Raw genomic sequence first — 16,536 nt, 5'->3', positions numbered from 1 at the left:
CTACATACACATAATATAAAATTGTGTTTTCCTGCTTGAAAAAAATATTAGAATAATTTATCAAAAGTTATTGCCCTTATACATAGATGTCCATCTGTAAATCCTTAACCTCACCCTTAAACAAAATTTCGAGCTTATTAGATCAAGACTTTGCTATGGCATGAAATGATACTCAGTGGAATTGTGATTGGATAACTAATCTTGTATTTCAATGTTTGTTTTCACTTTATACAATTGTGCATTTCTCTTAGGAATGGGACTGATGTATGTATTGTTTAAGCATGCAGTATTCTCATTTAAGCTTATCTCCTATATTTTGAGAACTAATTTCCTACACCATTAAATTAAGTCCCTTTTTTTGGTAATTTTTTCCTACTTTTTCAGTACTTTTTATATACTTTTTCAGTACTAATTTCCTACTTTTTTAGTACTATTTTCCTATTTTTCTAGTACTTTTTTCCTACTTTTTCAGTACTTTTTCAGTACTAATTTCCTACCTTATTGGTACTTTTTTCCTACTTTTTCAGTCCTAATTTCCTTCTTTTCAATACCATTTTCCTACTTTTTTGATACTTTTTCAGTACAAATTTCCTACTTTTTTAGTACTATTTTCCTACTTTTTTAGTACTTTTTTCCTACTTTTCCACTACTTTTTCAGTACTAATTTCCTACCTTATTGGTACTTTTTTCCTACTTTTTCAGTACTAATTTCCTGCTTTTTCTGTACCATTTTCATACTTTTTTTGTACTTTTGTACTTTATGGACTTACTGTAAAAGTACTAAAAAAGTATAAAAGCACAAAAAAAGTACACCATCAATTTGTCCCTGTGCACTTTATACTATTATTGTACTTTTAATGTACTTTTTCTGTACTATATTTGTGCTTTTTCTGTACTTAATGAAAACAATAAAATGTACTAAAGGTATACTTTTGTTAGACTTTTTTTGTACTTTAGTACTTTTTTTGACTCAATTTGGAACCGTGTTGGAATATCGGTTCCAAATTGAGTCAAAAAAAGCATACTTTTTCTATGCTTTTTTAGTACTTTTTTCCCATACTTTTTTTGTACTTTATTTCGGTGTGGGAGGGTTTAATTGATTCCTGATCCGACATGACAAGGTATGGAGTCAAAATGTAAAATGTAAACTTGATTTCTTTTACAACAGTTGTGAAAGAAGTTATGTCAACTTATATTAATAATCATTGTCGATGTGGATAGAAGTGTGTTTATTGTGGGAGGAAACAGGAGTGTTCTGAGAAAACCGGAGAAACCAGAGTACTCTGAGAAAACCGGAGAAACCGGAGTACTCTGAGAAAAACAGACAAACCGGAGTTCTCTGAGAAAAACGGACAAACCAGAGTTCTCTGCAAAAACCGGACAAACCGGAGTTCTCTGAGAAAACCGGACAAACCAGAGTACTCTGAGAAAACCGGACAAACCGGAGTACTCTGAGAAAACCGGACAAACCGGAGTACTCTGACAAAACCATAGAAACCAGAGTACTCTGAGAAAACCATAGCAACCAGAGTGTTCTGAGAAGACGGGGAAACCAGAGTACTCTGAGAAAACCGGAGAAACCGGAGTACTCTGAGAAAATCGTAGAAACCGGAATACCCTGAGAAAATCTGAGTACTCTGAGAAAATCGGAGAAAACCCATGTGGTCGGGCAAGTGACCCCGTACTTTTTTCATGTCAAATAAGGGGAATCAAGCCTGATTGCCTAGGTGAAAGCAAACTGTACCCCCTGATTGTAGGTTTGGAGGGTAAATTGATTGGTATATGTATGACAGATATAGGTAGATATTATCTACATAGGGAGGCTTACTCATCGTGTACTCCTAATAGCTTTCCCTGTGGAAAACCTAAGCTTTAAACAATCGATTAGTATGATTATTGGTACAGATTTGATTACAACTTCCGCATTACAATGTAGTGGCGATCGCTACTTAATCACATTGATCATTGACACCAGATAGAACAGTAAGTTAGCTGTCATTTCCGCTGTTGATCTCTGAACACGACCTCCAATCTTTTCACTATTAAAATGTATTGTTTATGTATCAAAATGAAAAAACTCATGTTTTTCCAAAAATGAATACAATATAAAATAGTATGCATCTATCAACTACAAAAAATGTGAGATTTTTTTAATAAGTTAATTTTCCTTAGAATTTCTGTATAATAGTTAGTAATAGTTAGTCATTAGAGCTGGGTATCACAAGGTGGGTAGCGATACCGATATGATTGGTATCACGATACAAGGGTCATGATACGATACTATATCTATTTTACAGCAATTGTGAAACAAGTTTTATCAATTTATATTAATTATTCTTGTTGGCCAGTTTTGCATGAGGGGTCTTAGTTTGGGAGGAACTGAAGTTTCTGGGGTGAACCCAGATGGTTCAGGGAAGGTGACCCCTATACCTGATTGGGGAATTGCACCTTAGCTCCCTAAAGGTGGAAGCTTCATACCACTGTGTCATCCGACTGACCCTAAGTCAAGAGGTCTAACTAGTCGCTCCCTTGGATATTAGACCTAGAGGATACCAATCTTTTTATAAGAAAATTTAAAAAGTAAGGAGAAAAAATTAAGATGATTAAATATCAATTTTAAATTTGTTGGTGTTGATTTGGTATGTATTTAACCGGAACGTTTGCAATAACATTCTTAAAGACAGATTTTCAAATACCATTAGGGAAACACTCTGCTGTATTCTAAATTTGTGACAGTTTACATTGTGATGATATTTATACTGTCACAAATTTAGTTTTACATATGAAAACCTGTGGGCTGCATGGGAACAAGGGAGGTAATTACGTTATGCAACAGGGAAAGAGGTTCCTAAATTGTCAGTTTGGCTCATATGAGCTCATTTCTACGAAAACGGCCATGGTTCAAAATTGTTAAGTGTTATTTAGAAATTTTATTAAATGAAAAGTTAATTATGGTTTCTGTTTGTGTTATTAAACTTACACCCCTTAAACCCTATATTCTATATATGTTAATGTTAATAACATATCTCTTACTTAAGTCTGATCATCCTGCTTGTTTCCATGGCAAATGAATCATTTGTTGATTGAAGTGAAAGCAACAGGGATCTTTTATTTTGATATGCTTTGACAAATTGACACCAAATTGGTTATTATAAATGTACTTTGCCATGTTGCCACTTTTCATACATGATATCGACATCCGAGACAGGAAATATGATATATATACATTTGTATGATTAATGTATTTACATGGTTGAGTACAGATGTCCTTACCGAGACAAACAGTTTGTTTTGTACATGGCAGATTCCTCGACCAGCAGTGACCTTCAGATATCAATGTCCTATTAAGACTGATTAATATTTCCTGGACTTGAGACACTTTCAGGGTCAGTTAACCCTCAGTCATTAGTAAGACACTTGGATATTCACATGTGATAATTGCATGTTCACCAGAATTGATATTTAAATGATAGATTAATGACATCATATGACACGTATCGGAACATGTGTGATCCTCATTGACTACTTTGGTGTTAGACTGCGCAAATTGCTTCCTGTTTGGTGCCGTGTGATGGTCAGTGCTCTAAGTCATATGATGGTCAGAATTCTTAATTCCATTCATAAAGATAAGTGATGATTTATCAATGAAATTTCCAGGCTGTTGTTTCATTCATGGTGATGGAACGTGTGTACATCACTGGTCAATAGCTGACCTTGACTTGCTAGTAATACTCTGTTAACACCAACAAGGCCATCAATTCTCATACAGGAAGAATAGGTCTTGTAGTCCTTCAGGCGAGTCTTTTGAGATGTATTCTCCGGTCAGTACAATGGATCCTGAGGTCCAGTAAGACCTTCCTCTGGGAGACATGTTATTGCCAATGTATAAACTGTACAATTATAGAGACCATCCCTAATGTCAGTATGGTAGAATCTGTGTTAAAAGACCAGGCCCCGCTTTCACGAAACTTCTCAATTCTTAATTCTCAATTGTCAAGCTAAGTACGTACTTAGCTGAGAAGTTCTTAAAAATGGCTTTCACAAACACGTTCTTAAATATTTGAGAACGTTCTCAGCTAAGAACGTATTATTTGGTCTGTAAGCGGCCTCGCAGGGAACTCTTTTGTGAAAGAAGACGCGATTGTTAAAAAACTACGGGAGCAATGGTATAACGATTCGGAGGTAAGTGTCTTAATATTTAGGCCTACACATGCATTACATACACGCAATTGTATTTGTCTACTTGGTACATATCAAATAATAGAGCTACGGCGTACAGGAATCGCTTCCAGTGCGTATAGCGCGGAACGGGGTTGGCATGTAGGGGTAAACTGGACGGAATGCAGAAATACCACTCGATCTCGTGGAAGACGTTTTGATGAGTGAGGATGTACTGTACTGTACTGTACAGTGGACACCTGTACATGTATATGATACACATGTACTGTACTGTACAGTGGACACCTGTATATGATACACATGTACTTTACTGTACAGTGGGCACCTGTATTTGTATAGAGAAGCTCCTCTTACATGATAAACAGGTACAGTGAACCTGTTATATAACTACTGTAGTTGGTTAATAGGACATGGCATTAACTTAAAACTTTTCCTTTTATCTTTTTCAGGTGTACAGCCTTCATGCATCTGCAGTGGATTATTTCATTGTGGCAGATCCTAGGCCACCTTGCTACATAGCTGGTTATATGAAAATTGGCGTCACATGTTGTCTGAATAAAGAATTGCATGACAGTGGATATCTGTTAATTTCTTTTATAAAAAAAGTTGATAAACACAAATAAAGATACACTCTAGTTACTGTATATTTATAACATAGATAGATCCATTCAAATACATATATTTTTCATAATTAGAGACTTCTGTATTAAAGTACAGATACATGATGTATCTTTATATAATTTATTAAAATACAGCTTTATTTAACACAAAATAGAGATATCTTTAATATTTAAAATTCAGAATTATGTAGATGCATTTAGAAATGGAGATTATAACCTGTTTTAAATACAGTGTACAGTTATTTTAGTTTAATTAGATACACCTTTAATTTTAACTACATAGATATATAGTTCAGATAAGGATATCTGAACTAATTGGGTAAAAGATATCAAATGGGTAAATAATGTAGCAATGAAATATGAAACAAAAAATTTAAGGTTTGCACTCAAATTTGCAATCTGATTAAAATCAGCTGTTACATGGCTACGTTTACTATGCACTACGCCTGATCCGTAAACGTAGCCATGTAACAGCTGATTTTAATCAGATTGTCAAATTTGAAATATGGAATATATTTGGAAATAGCATTTAAAAATTTTATCACTCGTACATAAGGCTTACAATACACTGAAGATATATATATATATTTTTTGAAATATTTAGGCATATAATGTAATAAATGTATACAGTAATTCAATTGAAAAATATACAATTTAATAAATACAAGTTTAATTTAGCCATATAGATGGAAAGTAACTCTTACGAAACCTGACATTCTTTCCTTCTTTGAAGTGAATTTATGTGAATATCTCCGTACCTATATTGTCTTGAAATGTTTTATTTTAGTTACGAAACATATTTTATTGACAGTACGTGTTGATGTAGTAACAACTAACTGTGGTGTTTGATGTCGTAGTCGCGCTAGCCTACTTTACGATTGTGAAGGTGGATGTTGGAGCTGTGTTGTCCACTACCGCATTTATTACTACAGCGATATGTAGGTCGTCGGTAGACGGCTCTTGCAGTTTGAAAGTTTGATAGTAAGTATTTGTGTTGACGGGAAGATGATGGAAAGTCTGAAATGTGGCAAGGATAAATACAACCTCAATGATGCACCTTGACACGGTCGACTACGACACCCAAAGATTATCGGCCAATGCAAGTAAAGAAAGCTTGTTGCGAAGGGACGGGCATTGCTCACTCCAGCATTTGTCGAATGAGTAACAAAATACATGTTTTTACAGGCTGAAATCGATTCCTGTCGTATATATATATATATGCCCTAGTATGGCAATGTTTTCAATGTATATGCAGACAACGGAATATATCTATGCACGATGATGGGTCAGTCGCCGCCGCAGACGACGAGGAAGTTTACGTACGTTCGCCATATTTAAGAACGAGATCACAGACTTAAGCATGCTTAGGACCGTTCTCAAATATCGGCCCGTTCTCAACTTAAAATCTGAGAATTGAGAATTAAGAAGTTTTGTGAAAGCCGAATTTTGAGCATATGCTTAAAGTTAAGCATGTACTCAGAGTTGAGCATTGAGAACGGACTTAAGAAGTTTCGTGAAAGCGGGGCCTGATATCCTTCTCATTCCTGCCCACAGTTGAGCCTGTTCCAAAAGACCACCATCCCTGCATATACAGAAAAACCTGTCTTAAAAAGCTTCCACTCTTTCTATACATTATATCAAGTCTAAAGTGACCACAATCCCTGCCTATATAATAGAGCCTGTCTTGAGAGACCACCATCCCTGCCTATACAAAAGAGCCTGTCTTGAGAGACCACCATCCCTGCCTATACAAAAGAACCTGTCTTGAGAGACCACCATCCCTGCTTATACAATAGAACCTGTCTTGAGAGACCACCATCCCTGCCTATACAAAAGAGCCTGTCTTGAGAGACCACCATCCCTGCCTATACAAAAGAACCTGTCTTGAGAGACCACCATCCCTGCCTTTACAATAGAACCTGTCTTGAGAGACCACCATCCCTGCTTATACAAAAGAACCTGTCTTGAGAGACCACCATCCCTGCCTATACAATAGAACCTGTTTTGAGAGACCACCATCCCTGCTTATACAAAAGAACCTGTCTTGAGAGACCACCATCCCTGCCTATACAATAGAACCTGTTTTGAGAGACCACCATCCCTGCTTATACAAAAGAACCTGTCTTGAGAGACCACCATGTCTACCTATACAATAGAACCTGTTTTGAGAGACCATCACCTTGTCCATACAGTAGAGTCTGTTGTATTTAGAGACCAGCAGTCTAGTAAATCCTCTGAGACCTTAACCTTTACATGTTGAGCTATTGTATCATTATCCTACTTTCCCACACTAACATGTGTTATTTCATTAAAGTGGATTAATTGCTATTTTACCATCCTAATACTTTTTTGAATTTAACTTTTCTTGTGGACTAGTATTTGCTCTTTGACCATCCTACATCCTGAAATTATGATAATACTTTACGGAGTTAACTTACTATTTGACCATTCTTGTAACCTAATTTTCAGCCATCATTAGGTCAGTTTGGACTAACAGGTCCTCTGTAGTGGCTAGACGGGTAACATAGTGTGACTAATACCTATATTTATGGAGAGAATATGCATATCTTTGAATTAGGATCAATTTACTGGTCGGGTTGCTGGTCAGTGTGTCCTGAGACGTTGATCAGCAGAGGTCATCTTGGCATTGATCAGTGTAGAATGGTCATAACAGGTCCACAATGTGTCATTACAATTGGTTCATTGGTGTTTGTCTATAGCTGAAGTGAACACAATGACTGGTCATGATTGTGGTTTAAGTAGTAGAATGTACATGTGGTACAAAACTATGGGAGGACTACAGAGTGGACAGAAAATGCCAGACAGCCTTAGTTACTGGAGCGACAAATATCACACTTAATAGGATAAAAAACCAGTCTGTATTTTATATGCATATATAGATATTTCAGACCTGAGGGTGTTTCAGGTTTCGGTTTCCACTCGAAATCGGCCCGTCTAACAGGCAAGCTCAAATTCCCTGAAATGTCTTTGGTCTTTTGGAAGATCTGCCTGACCTTCAGATGAATATTATTTAGTAAATGTATGAATCATCAGTTTAGTTTATGGAATGGTAATTTATTTCAGTTTTTCTCTATCTTTTTTTTTGGTCATAGTGACACCATATTTTTTTGCCATAGTCACATTAGTATTTATTTTAAAGGTATTTTAGTTTGAAAGTTAATATTTGGTTTGTGCTATGTTGGGAGAACACACTTAGGTACAAAATGTATATATACAATTGATTAAATGACCTTGACTAGTAATGAAGGTCACCAGGGTAAAAAAGTAACCACACTAAGAGTCCTGTGATAGATATAGGCTTTCTTGCTATTAGGTGTATTTAAGTGAATTTGACCTTGACCCACATTAAAAGGTCATATGATTTGTTTCTGAACAGCATTGCATTATAGATACTTAGTGAGCAATACAGACTCAAGGATTTTTTTTTTAATCGAAGCTGACAGATGTATATGGTGTATACATGACAACAACATGGTATTACATTTGCTTCAAAATTGCCAATTTCCTATCTTAAGGTAATTTTAGCATTCAATTGAAATATTGCAGACAGATTGTTGAATAAAAACACTTGCTTGCTTCTCATTGATTATCCTGACTATAAACCAAATCAAGCCAGAATCCTTGTTAAAAGTTTTATAACTTTTTAATCTTGGAAGAAACTCTTCAATTTCTGTATTTAGAGTTTCGAAAGATGCTGTGGAGCTCCTTTTCTCAGGACTTTGGTCGCCCCGGGGCTGATGAATTGCAGGAAAAATACATGGTACATAATTTTTGATGTATTGCTGCATATATGTTGTTGAATCCAATCGTTTTTTACTTACAGAATGCTTAAAGAGACTCCAGAGTTTGTGTATCTTCATATTAATAGTGCTCTCACAATTTCCTTTTCCAGATTATGTAGTTCAAAATGAAACATTTATTGCCAAATTGTATTGAATTTGATACGAGTATGTCCACGGTCTGATAAACATACATGTAATGGACAAATTACAGATATCTCAAGATGGCTGCTAGAATTACTGGCCACGATATGTCCTATCTGTCGTTTATACTGTAGGAAGTTCCCATGTGTCCAAATGCATTTTCATAATTTGAAATAAATTGGTATGAAGAGGAGACATATAGTTTTACAGTAGTTATACCGTGAATACTGTACATATACATATATAGGAGTTTATTGGTATAGGCTAGCTGTGCTGGTTAGTTTACTTATCTCTCAACAGACATTTTCTTAGCAGTGACATACAATGAAACAATAAAGAGTTTGGATCACTTAGGCCGAGCAAAAGTAATTGTATTGCTGTTTAAGCTCTCTAAATATTTTCCTTATTTGAAATTATGATTTGAACCATTAAAGACAGACAGCATTTTTGAGACTTTAAAAGCGTTAAGTGCATGTGTTTTAAAAATAGGATGCTAGAATCTCATAAGGGTAGCAGTAGATCACCTTTAAGATCTTTTTTGGCCTTTATGTGTAATCAACTTATTTTCTCCGTTGCCGAAAAAATAATCAACTTATTTTCTCATTTGACCTCGGCTCATTATACAGATATTCCGATATATGATGGGCTTCAGTCGACCATCATTATCGTCCAGGATTGTAGATTACACAATACAAGTTCATTCATATCTATATTATAAAAAGTATACAGTATGGCCTGAATAGACACAAATTCAATAAAACTATCCAGATCAAGTTAACTTTATCACTGAAAGAAGCTTGTAAAGATCACATTGTTTATTTAATTTACAACAAGAGGTATAACTGTCATCATCGCTTACTGGGACCTGGTGTGTCACACTGGTCAGAAGTTTAGAAGAGAGGATATCTAACAGTGTCTTCAGTAATACCAAATATATTTCACTCGTGTGGCTAATATTTTGATATTTTTCACTCGTGCTTATTACATTTTTTATCAACGAAAAACCTACCCCGTATGCTAACTAGGCCTACAGCGATAATTTGTAATAAAAAAAGTAGTTCCCCTTGTCTAGGTGCTGACATATATGTCGGGCTTTCTGATTGGTCAATTATATTGGTATTTTCTAATCATTAATTTGATTGGTCAAATCAGCAAAAGTGATATTTTTCACTAGTGAAAAATATCACTTTTATAGAATGAATAATTTTTGATATTTCACTGGTAAAAATGTAATAAACCTCTATACTAGAACACTGTCATTTTTTATTAGAAACAAATATTTTACAAAAAGTTATAAAAGTTGGTTGAGTGCTAGCAATATCCACTATGCTGCTGGCCAAACATTGTCAATCACTTAAATATAACAGAGATTAATTTTAGGTGAATATATCTAGATTTGTGACAATTTTGCATTAGAGTTATTTTTCCTAAGAAATTAACTCACCAATAAGATTATAAATGTGCCAGTTTATATGTTCTTTATGCATTTTAATTTGTGGTATTCTCATTAAAAATTATGGTAATCAGTCAGGACAGATATAGAAATTTAAAAATTACGTTAATATTGTCTTTGAGGCTCAAATACCTGATACATTAGTTCATACTTAAAATGAAGCATGAAATCTTCAGGGTCAACAGCATATATAATTTAAATTTGGTGCGGTAACAGTAAACAACCTGATTTCTTCATTAGTTGGTTCATAATTACTGGTATTTTCAAATAACATGTGCTGTAGTATGTCAAATAAAGAAAGCATTACGTATTTCAGTTGAGCAGGATCATAACTCAAGATATGGAAACTGAAACAAAAACAATCAGATCTATAGGTATATATATCTTTACAAGGAAATTCATGGATGTAGCAACTCTTGATAAATGATTTCATCCACCCTGACTTTTGACAGTTATGGGTATTTTAGAGTTGAAGAATATCATATTACCTATCGTAGAAAAATTTAAATTAGATTTTTCCTATGTTTATGGTGGTTTTACCATATAAAATGTCAATTTCCAGCTTGATAAGACTTAATTTGATCAATAAACTTTGGACACATAATTAACTTTCAGCAGTTTCAGCAGTTTCAGCAGTTCCAAAATATAACAGAAAATAAATAAAAGTGCACATTGTCTGGATTAAAAAGAAATCAGCTGAAAGAAAGGTTTTTGAAAATTTTAATTTAAGAAATATTTATGTAAAAGAAGGAAGATATTTTTAAAACTTGTGTTTAAAGTATTCATTAAGAGATATAATTTTGCTAGGAACAGCTGGGCCCAGATAATTCAATCCAAGAATACCATGCAAACTCATAAAAAAGAGAAACTCTTGTATTGTGGAGATATGAAAGTGGACCAATCATGATAATTTGTGTGAGATTGATGAACTAAGGTCAGAATAAACCTAAGACTTGCCAGTTGCCCTTCATGAAGGAACCACATTAGCTGACACGCCCAAAATGAGTAATTTTGTGTATAATTATCTCAGTGTTGTTCAAGTTAATCACAGCATGAAAAATTAGAAAATTATAGCAAAATTGGCTTATTAAATCATGAGTTCATGAAGATGTTAAGCTAATTTCAACATATTGTAAAATATGTCTTACAAATAATTGAGGGTATTTAGCAGGGGCGTGATAATTCGTAGCTAAGACAAATGTACACATCGATCATTCTTAACCAGCTGATATTTAGAAGATAACTTTTCTTAAGAGACCAGCTGATATTTTGAAGATAATCTTTCTTAAGAGACCAGCTGATATTTATAAGATAAATTTTCTTAAGAGACCAGCTGATATTTACAAGATAACCTTTCTTTGAGACCAGCTGATACTTAGAAGATAACCTTTCTTAAGAGAACAGCTGATATTAAGAAGATAACCTTTCTTAAGAGAACAGCTGATATTAAGAAGATAACCTTTCTTAAGAGACCAGCTGATATTTAGAAGATAACCTTTCTTAAGAGACCAGCTGATATTAAGAAGATAACCTTTCTTAACTCTTTGCTCCCTGACAGCCATCTTGGATGTCTGCCCTAGATACCATTTCCCCCATGTGCCCTAAGCCAAAATGGCTGCAGCTGCTGTAGCAACCATAAAAAATTACCACAACATAGATAAACTCTTATAACTTTGTTATTTTTTGATAAAAACTCACCAAATTTTGCATATGTGTTCCTGGATAATACATCCTCCTTTTCAACTTATTTTAAAATCACAACACACTTCAGAATTTATATAATAACAGATTAACAGGTCCATAATGAATTTAAAAAAATCACTTGTCTTCATTTTTCACACAAATAATGAACATTTGTACACTTTTGTACCACAATGTCTGTCTAGAATAGCTCTGGGAAATTATCCTTGTGGTATTGTTTAAAGCAGGGAACACACAAATTAACTTGACACTGTTCACAGCCAGTTTTTGGTTCTTTTCGGACACCAGCCTTAGAACATTGCTTGCATGTCCTTTTTTTTCCGAGGTCAGCGGGCCAATGTAGAAGTCCTCTGGTGTGTTTGTCTTCCACCAATTCCCTTTTCCTCTTTCCCCAGTACGCTCCTAGAAGTTGAATTGCTAAATTCTGACGGAACTCAAGTTGTGTGCGCTCTTTTCTGCGTCCAGTTCGCGTTGTCACTTGGTGATTTGGCGACTCCTTCATCAGAATGAAGCTAGAACAGATGGAAATATCAACCAAAAACCAAAAGAGATACTTCCACCATTTAGATGCTTTCCTACCAATATTGTAGGTGGATCTCAGCTGATCAGCCCTGTCTACTCCATTCATGTTTTGTGTGTACATTTTGATGGCACTAGGGCAGGGAACTTCTTGTACACTTCCGTCCTTTTTTTTCCTTTGGACTGTGGTATTCTCTGTCGGGTTGGAATTTGTTGTGAGGAGACAGACAGTCCTTTTGTCATGCCATGCTGTACAGACCATTTTCCCCTTCTGTTGCTGTACAAGATCCCCTTGCTTTTTTAATTTTGCTTTTGCTACAGCAGGTGGAATTCCCTGTCTGTTAGAACGAATTGTTCCGCAGGCATATGTTTTGTTTTCCAGCAGCTCGGAGAACAACGGTACCGATGTAAAATAATTATCACAATAAACATGGTGATAATTTCCCCAAATGTCCCTTGTCAAATCACGCACGATTCTCTCCCCAAGTCCTTTCTCAACCACATTGTTTTCACGGCCAGTATAGACTTGAAAGTCATTCACGTATCCGTTATTTGGATCAGCCCTCATCCAAATTTTGATCCCACGTTTGGTCGGTTTGAGAGGGATATATTGTTTGAATCCCAATCTTCCTGTGTAGGCCACCATAGCCTCGTCAACTGATGTTTCTTTGTGTGGCCTGTATTGGGTTTTCAACTTCTGTCTAACATTTTCGATTATTGGTCTGACATGGGCAAGTTTATCATGTCCAGGTTGTCCCCTTGGAGGATTCGTAGTTGTATTTGCCACATGAAAATACTGATGAAGTTTATCCATTCTGTCCCTGGTTATTCTTTCATGAATGCCTGATGGTCTAAACATTGTATTTTTGGAAAAATACATATCCTGTGTGGGTGCCACAACAATCCCCATGACTATATGAAAGGCAATGTAAGCCCTTATTTCTGCCGAATTAGTTTCCTGCCATTTTGGATCAGGGCCATTTTTCGCGATCTCAGTACGTGCGTATCTGTTAGTCTCATCTGCGGCAGATTGATAGAAACTATCGTCAAAAATCAAATGAAAAAAATTCATTTCATTCTGGTTACGATCTAGGATAGTAACAGGCCCTGGATTTCCCGTAAATGCTTCCAAATTCACCGCTGAAAGTTGTGATGACCAATGGTCAACATCATCAACAATGCCGGCGTCATCGTTTTCATGTCGGAATTCTCGCAATCTTGCAAGCGGGATATCGTCGTCACTTTCGTATTGATCATCTTCCAAATCACTAAATTCAATGTCCGAAGCATTCTCCAATAAAGCATCAATACGTTCCTGAGCTAAAACGATGTCTTGTTCAGAAAAACCTTCAAAATCTAGTTCGTTTTCGTCGCTCGAAGCCATCGTATTTATGAATGAAAATAGTAACAAAGAACCGCGTGTCTAGGTCATTTGTAATGACGATTGAACCAATCAAACCGCGTGTTACCTGTACAAGGTATTCTGAATTGACTTTATTAGACCTTCTCTGATTGGTTCAAAAACAGGGATAACCCCAGGAATCTCCGTTCTCGACCAATCATCGATCTTGTAACACAAGGTAGTCGGCCCGACTCTAGTCGGGATTCGCCATTTGCGCGACTGTGTTTACACCGACTGTAGTCGGGATTCGCCTGTACGGAGTAGATAAATAGCACGCCTGTAGTCGGGACCAGGGAGCAAAGAGTTAAGAGACCAGCTGATATTTAGAAGATAAATTTTCTTAAGAGACCAGCTGATATTTACAAGATAACCTTTCTTAAGAGACCAGCTGATATTTACAAGATAACCTTTCTTAAGAGACCAGCTGATATTTACAAGATAACCTTTCTTAAGAGACCAGCTGATACTTAGAAGATAACCTTTCTTAAGAGACCAGCTGATATTAAGAAGATAACCTTTCTTAAGAGACCAGCTGATATTTAGAAGATAACCTTTCTTAAGAGACCAGCTGATATTAAGAAGATAACCTTTCTTAAGAGACCAGCTGATATTAAGAAGATAACCTTTCTTAAGAGACCAGCTGATATTTAGAAGATAAATTTTCTTAAGAGACCAGCTGATATTTACAAGATAACCTTTCTTAAGAGACCAGCTGATATTTACAAGATAACCTTTCTTCAGAGACCAGCTGATATTGACAAGATAACCTTTAAGAGACCAGCTGATACTTAGAAGATAACCTTTCTTAAGAGACCAGCTGATATTAAGAAGATAACCTTTCTTAAGAGACCAGCAGATATTTAGAAGATAACCTTTCTTAAGAGACCAGCTGATATTAAGAAGATAACCTTTCTTAAGAGACCAGCTGATATTTAGAAGATAACCTTTCTTAAGAGACCAGCTGATATTAAGAAGATAACCTTTCTTAAGAGACCAGCTGATATTAAGAAGATAACCTTTCTTAAGAGACCAGCTGATATTAAGAAGATAACCTTTCTTAAGAGACCAGCTGATATCTAAAAGAAGTCCTAGTTCAAAGATACCAGCTGACATCACTGATAACCTGTCTAAAGAGAACACCTGGTCTGACATACCACTGGTAAGACAATGCCTAGCTTTAGCAGAGAATAGACAATATTTCTTAAGCAAACATTTATTTCTTAACAACAGACAATTGTTAGACACTTAATCTGGACCGTTCTATTACTGTACTTGTTCCAGGGTAGTGGCTCACTGATAGTTATCAAATGGAAGTTTGTTTTCTAGTGATGAAGTATGGATGACGTGTTCAAATTTGAAATGGATGCCTTCATAGTCAACATGGGTTATGTAATATCAAAATGTACATGCAACAAAAATAGATGACAAGTGGTTCTGTGTTGTAGTGTAAAGCTGTGAGGATATATATGTATTTGTGGAAAGTTGACCAAAGGTTGTCCTGTTGTTGTACCAGACATAGCAACCTCATAGTCCCGACAGATACACAATGAAACAATGGATTCTTTACTGGCACAGCTGCCAACAGAAAATGTATTTAGTATAGTGTGTTAGATTTTTGATGGCCCTGTCATAACATGAAGGCCTAATGTGTTTGTGTGTACACGTTTCTGCCATTCCGATGTTTTTGGGAGACGTGCTTGATTTACTGCCACGCTGTGAACAGTCCCACAATCATGGGGAACAAAGATAGCATCTATAGTGTTAGAACGAAATTCCAGATATAATATCATGATTAAGAAGAATTTTTTTTTATAAAAAACATAGTTTCTTTCTTACATTTTTTTTCGTTACCCATTTATACAATTAATAAGGTATGTTAAGCATACACATTTTATACCTTCTCATAAAGTTAATGTAGTTACTTCCTTAATTCTCTACCACCTTTTCTGGTCAAAACCACCTGCCTTTCTTCATTCTGAGTAAATGCTTGTAGCATCGTAGAATTCTATGATAAAAGTGTACCTATGCATTCGGGAATATGGAAGTTTTTCATATTGATCCAATATCAGATTTGATATCTGAGTTGAACATTTCACATTTGTACTCCGAGATTTTAATTTCATGTGTGATCGGGTGGCACAGTGGTAACACACTTGACTTTCGCCTAGGCGACTGGGGGTTTGATTCCCCAGGTGACTAGGGGTTTGATTCCCCTGAAAGCTTGGGTATGGGGTGAACTGCCTGATGACATGGTTTTACTGGGACCTCAGGTTTCCACCTAAGACCCCTCACAGGCTACCATTAGGGCCAATAGAGTGATTGACACATCTTGATATAACTTGTTTCACAATTGTTGTAAAATGAATAAAATTTACATATGATTCAATGTGTAAATTTGTGTCATTTTTAAATTTGCGTTATTCAAATATAGGGGCATGGGGTTCGGAATTTTTTTTTAGCATATTCAAAATAATTGGCTCAACTTTAGAGAGTAATTCATTAGAAGCTTGTGATTTTTTTTTTTGTCTATGTTTCCCATAGTGCTACTGTTCTTATATGACCCAGTTCTTCAGTAAATCTCACACTCAACTCTCTGATTACCACAGAAGTAGTCTCTGATTTACAGCGCTAATAATTGGAGGGGCAGGGTTAACGCTGCTGAAGTTGATGAGGAGAATACAGGGCTTGTCTTCCAAGCCACAACTGGAAAACATTTAC

At 35.6% G+C, this 16,536-nt stretch overlaps 2 protein-coding genes across 2 annotated transcripts; both read right to left on the bottom strand.

The window, feature by feature from the left end:
* Positions 1–12,078: 12,078 nt before the first annotated feature.
* On the bottom strand, positions 12,079–13,800 carry LOC117320404 (piggyBac transposable element-derived protein 4-like). The gene has a single exon (XM_033875004.1). The coding sequence runs from the start codon at positions 13,798–13,800 to the stop codon at positions 12,079–12,081; it is 1,722 nt and encodes a 573-aa protein (XP_033730895.1).
* A 485-nt stretch (positions 13,801–14,285) lies between these two features.
* On the bottom strand, positions 14,286–14,894 carry LOC117320403 (ovarian abundant message protein-like; the record flags this gene model as incomplete). Its single annotated transcript, XM_033875003.1, is given in 2 exon segments — positions 14,286–14,441; positions 14,763–14,894. Coding segments are annotated over 2 exon segments (288 nt in total), but the record flags the coding sequence as incomplete, so codon positions are not given.
* Positions 14,895–16,536: the final 1,642 nt, after the last annotated feature.

The sequence above is a fragment of the Pecten maximus genome, unplaced genomic scaffold, assembly GCF_902652985.1.
Source record: "Pecten maximus unplaced genomic scaffold, xPecMax1.1, whole genome shotgun sequence".
In the NCBI taxonomy this organism is placed as follows: Eukaryota; Metazoa; Mollusca; class Bivalvia; order Pectinida; family Pectinidae; genus Pecten; species Pecten maximus.
Note: the sequence above shows the minus strand (reverse complement) of the source record. Positions and strands in the feature narration are given on the sequence as shown.

Bases quoted from the DNA above. Each gene is read 5' to 3' on its own strand.
- LOC117320404 (XM_033875004.1), bottom strand. From the start codon at position 13,800: ATGGCTTCGAGCGACGAAAACGAACTAGATTTTGAAGGTTTTTCTGAA.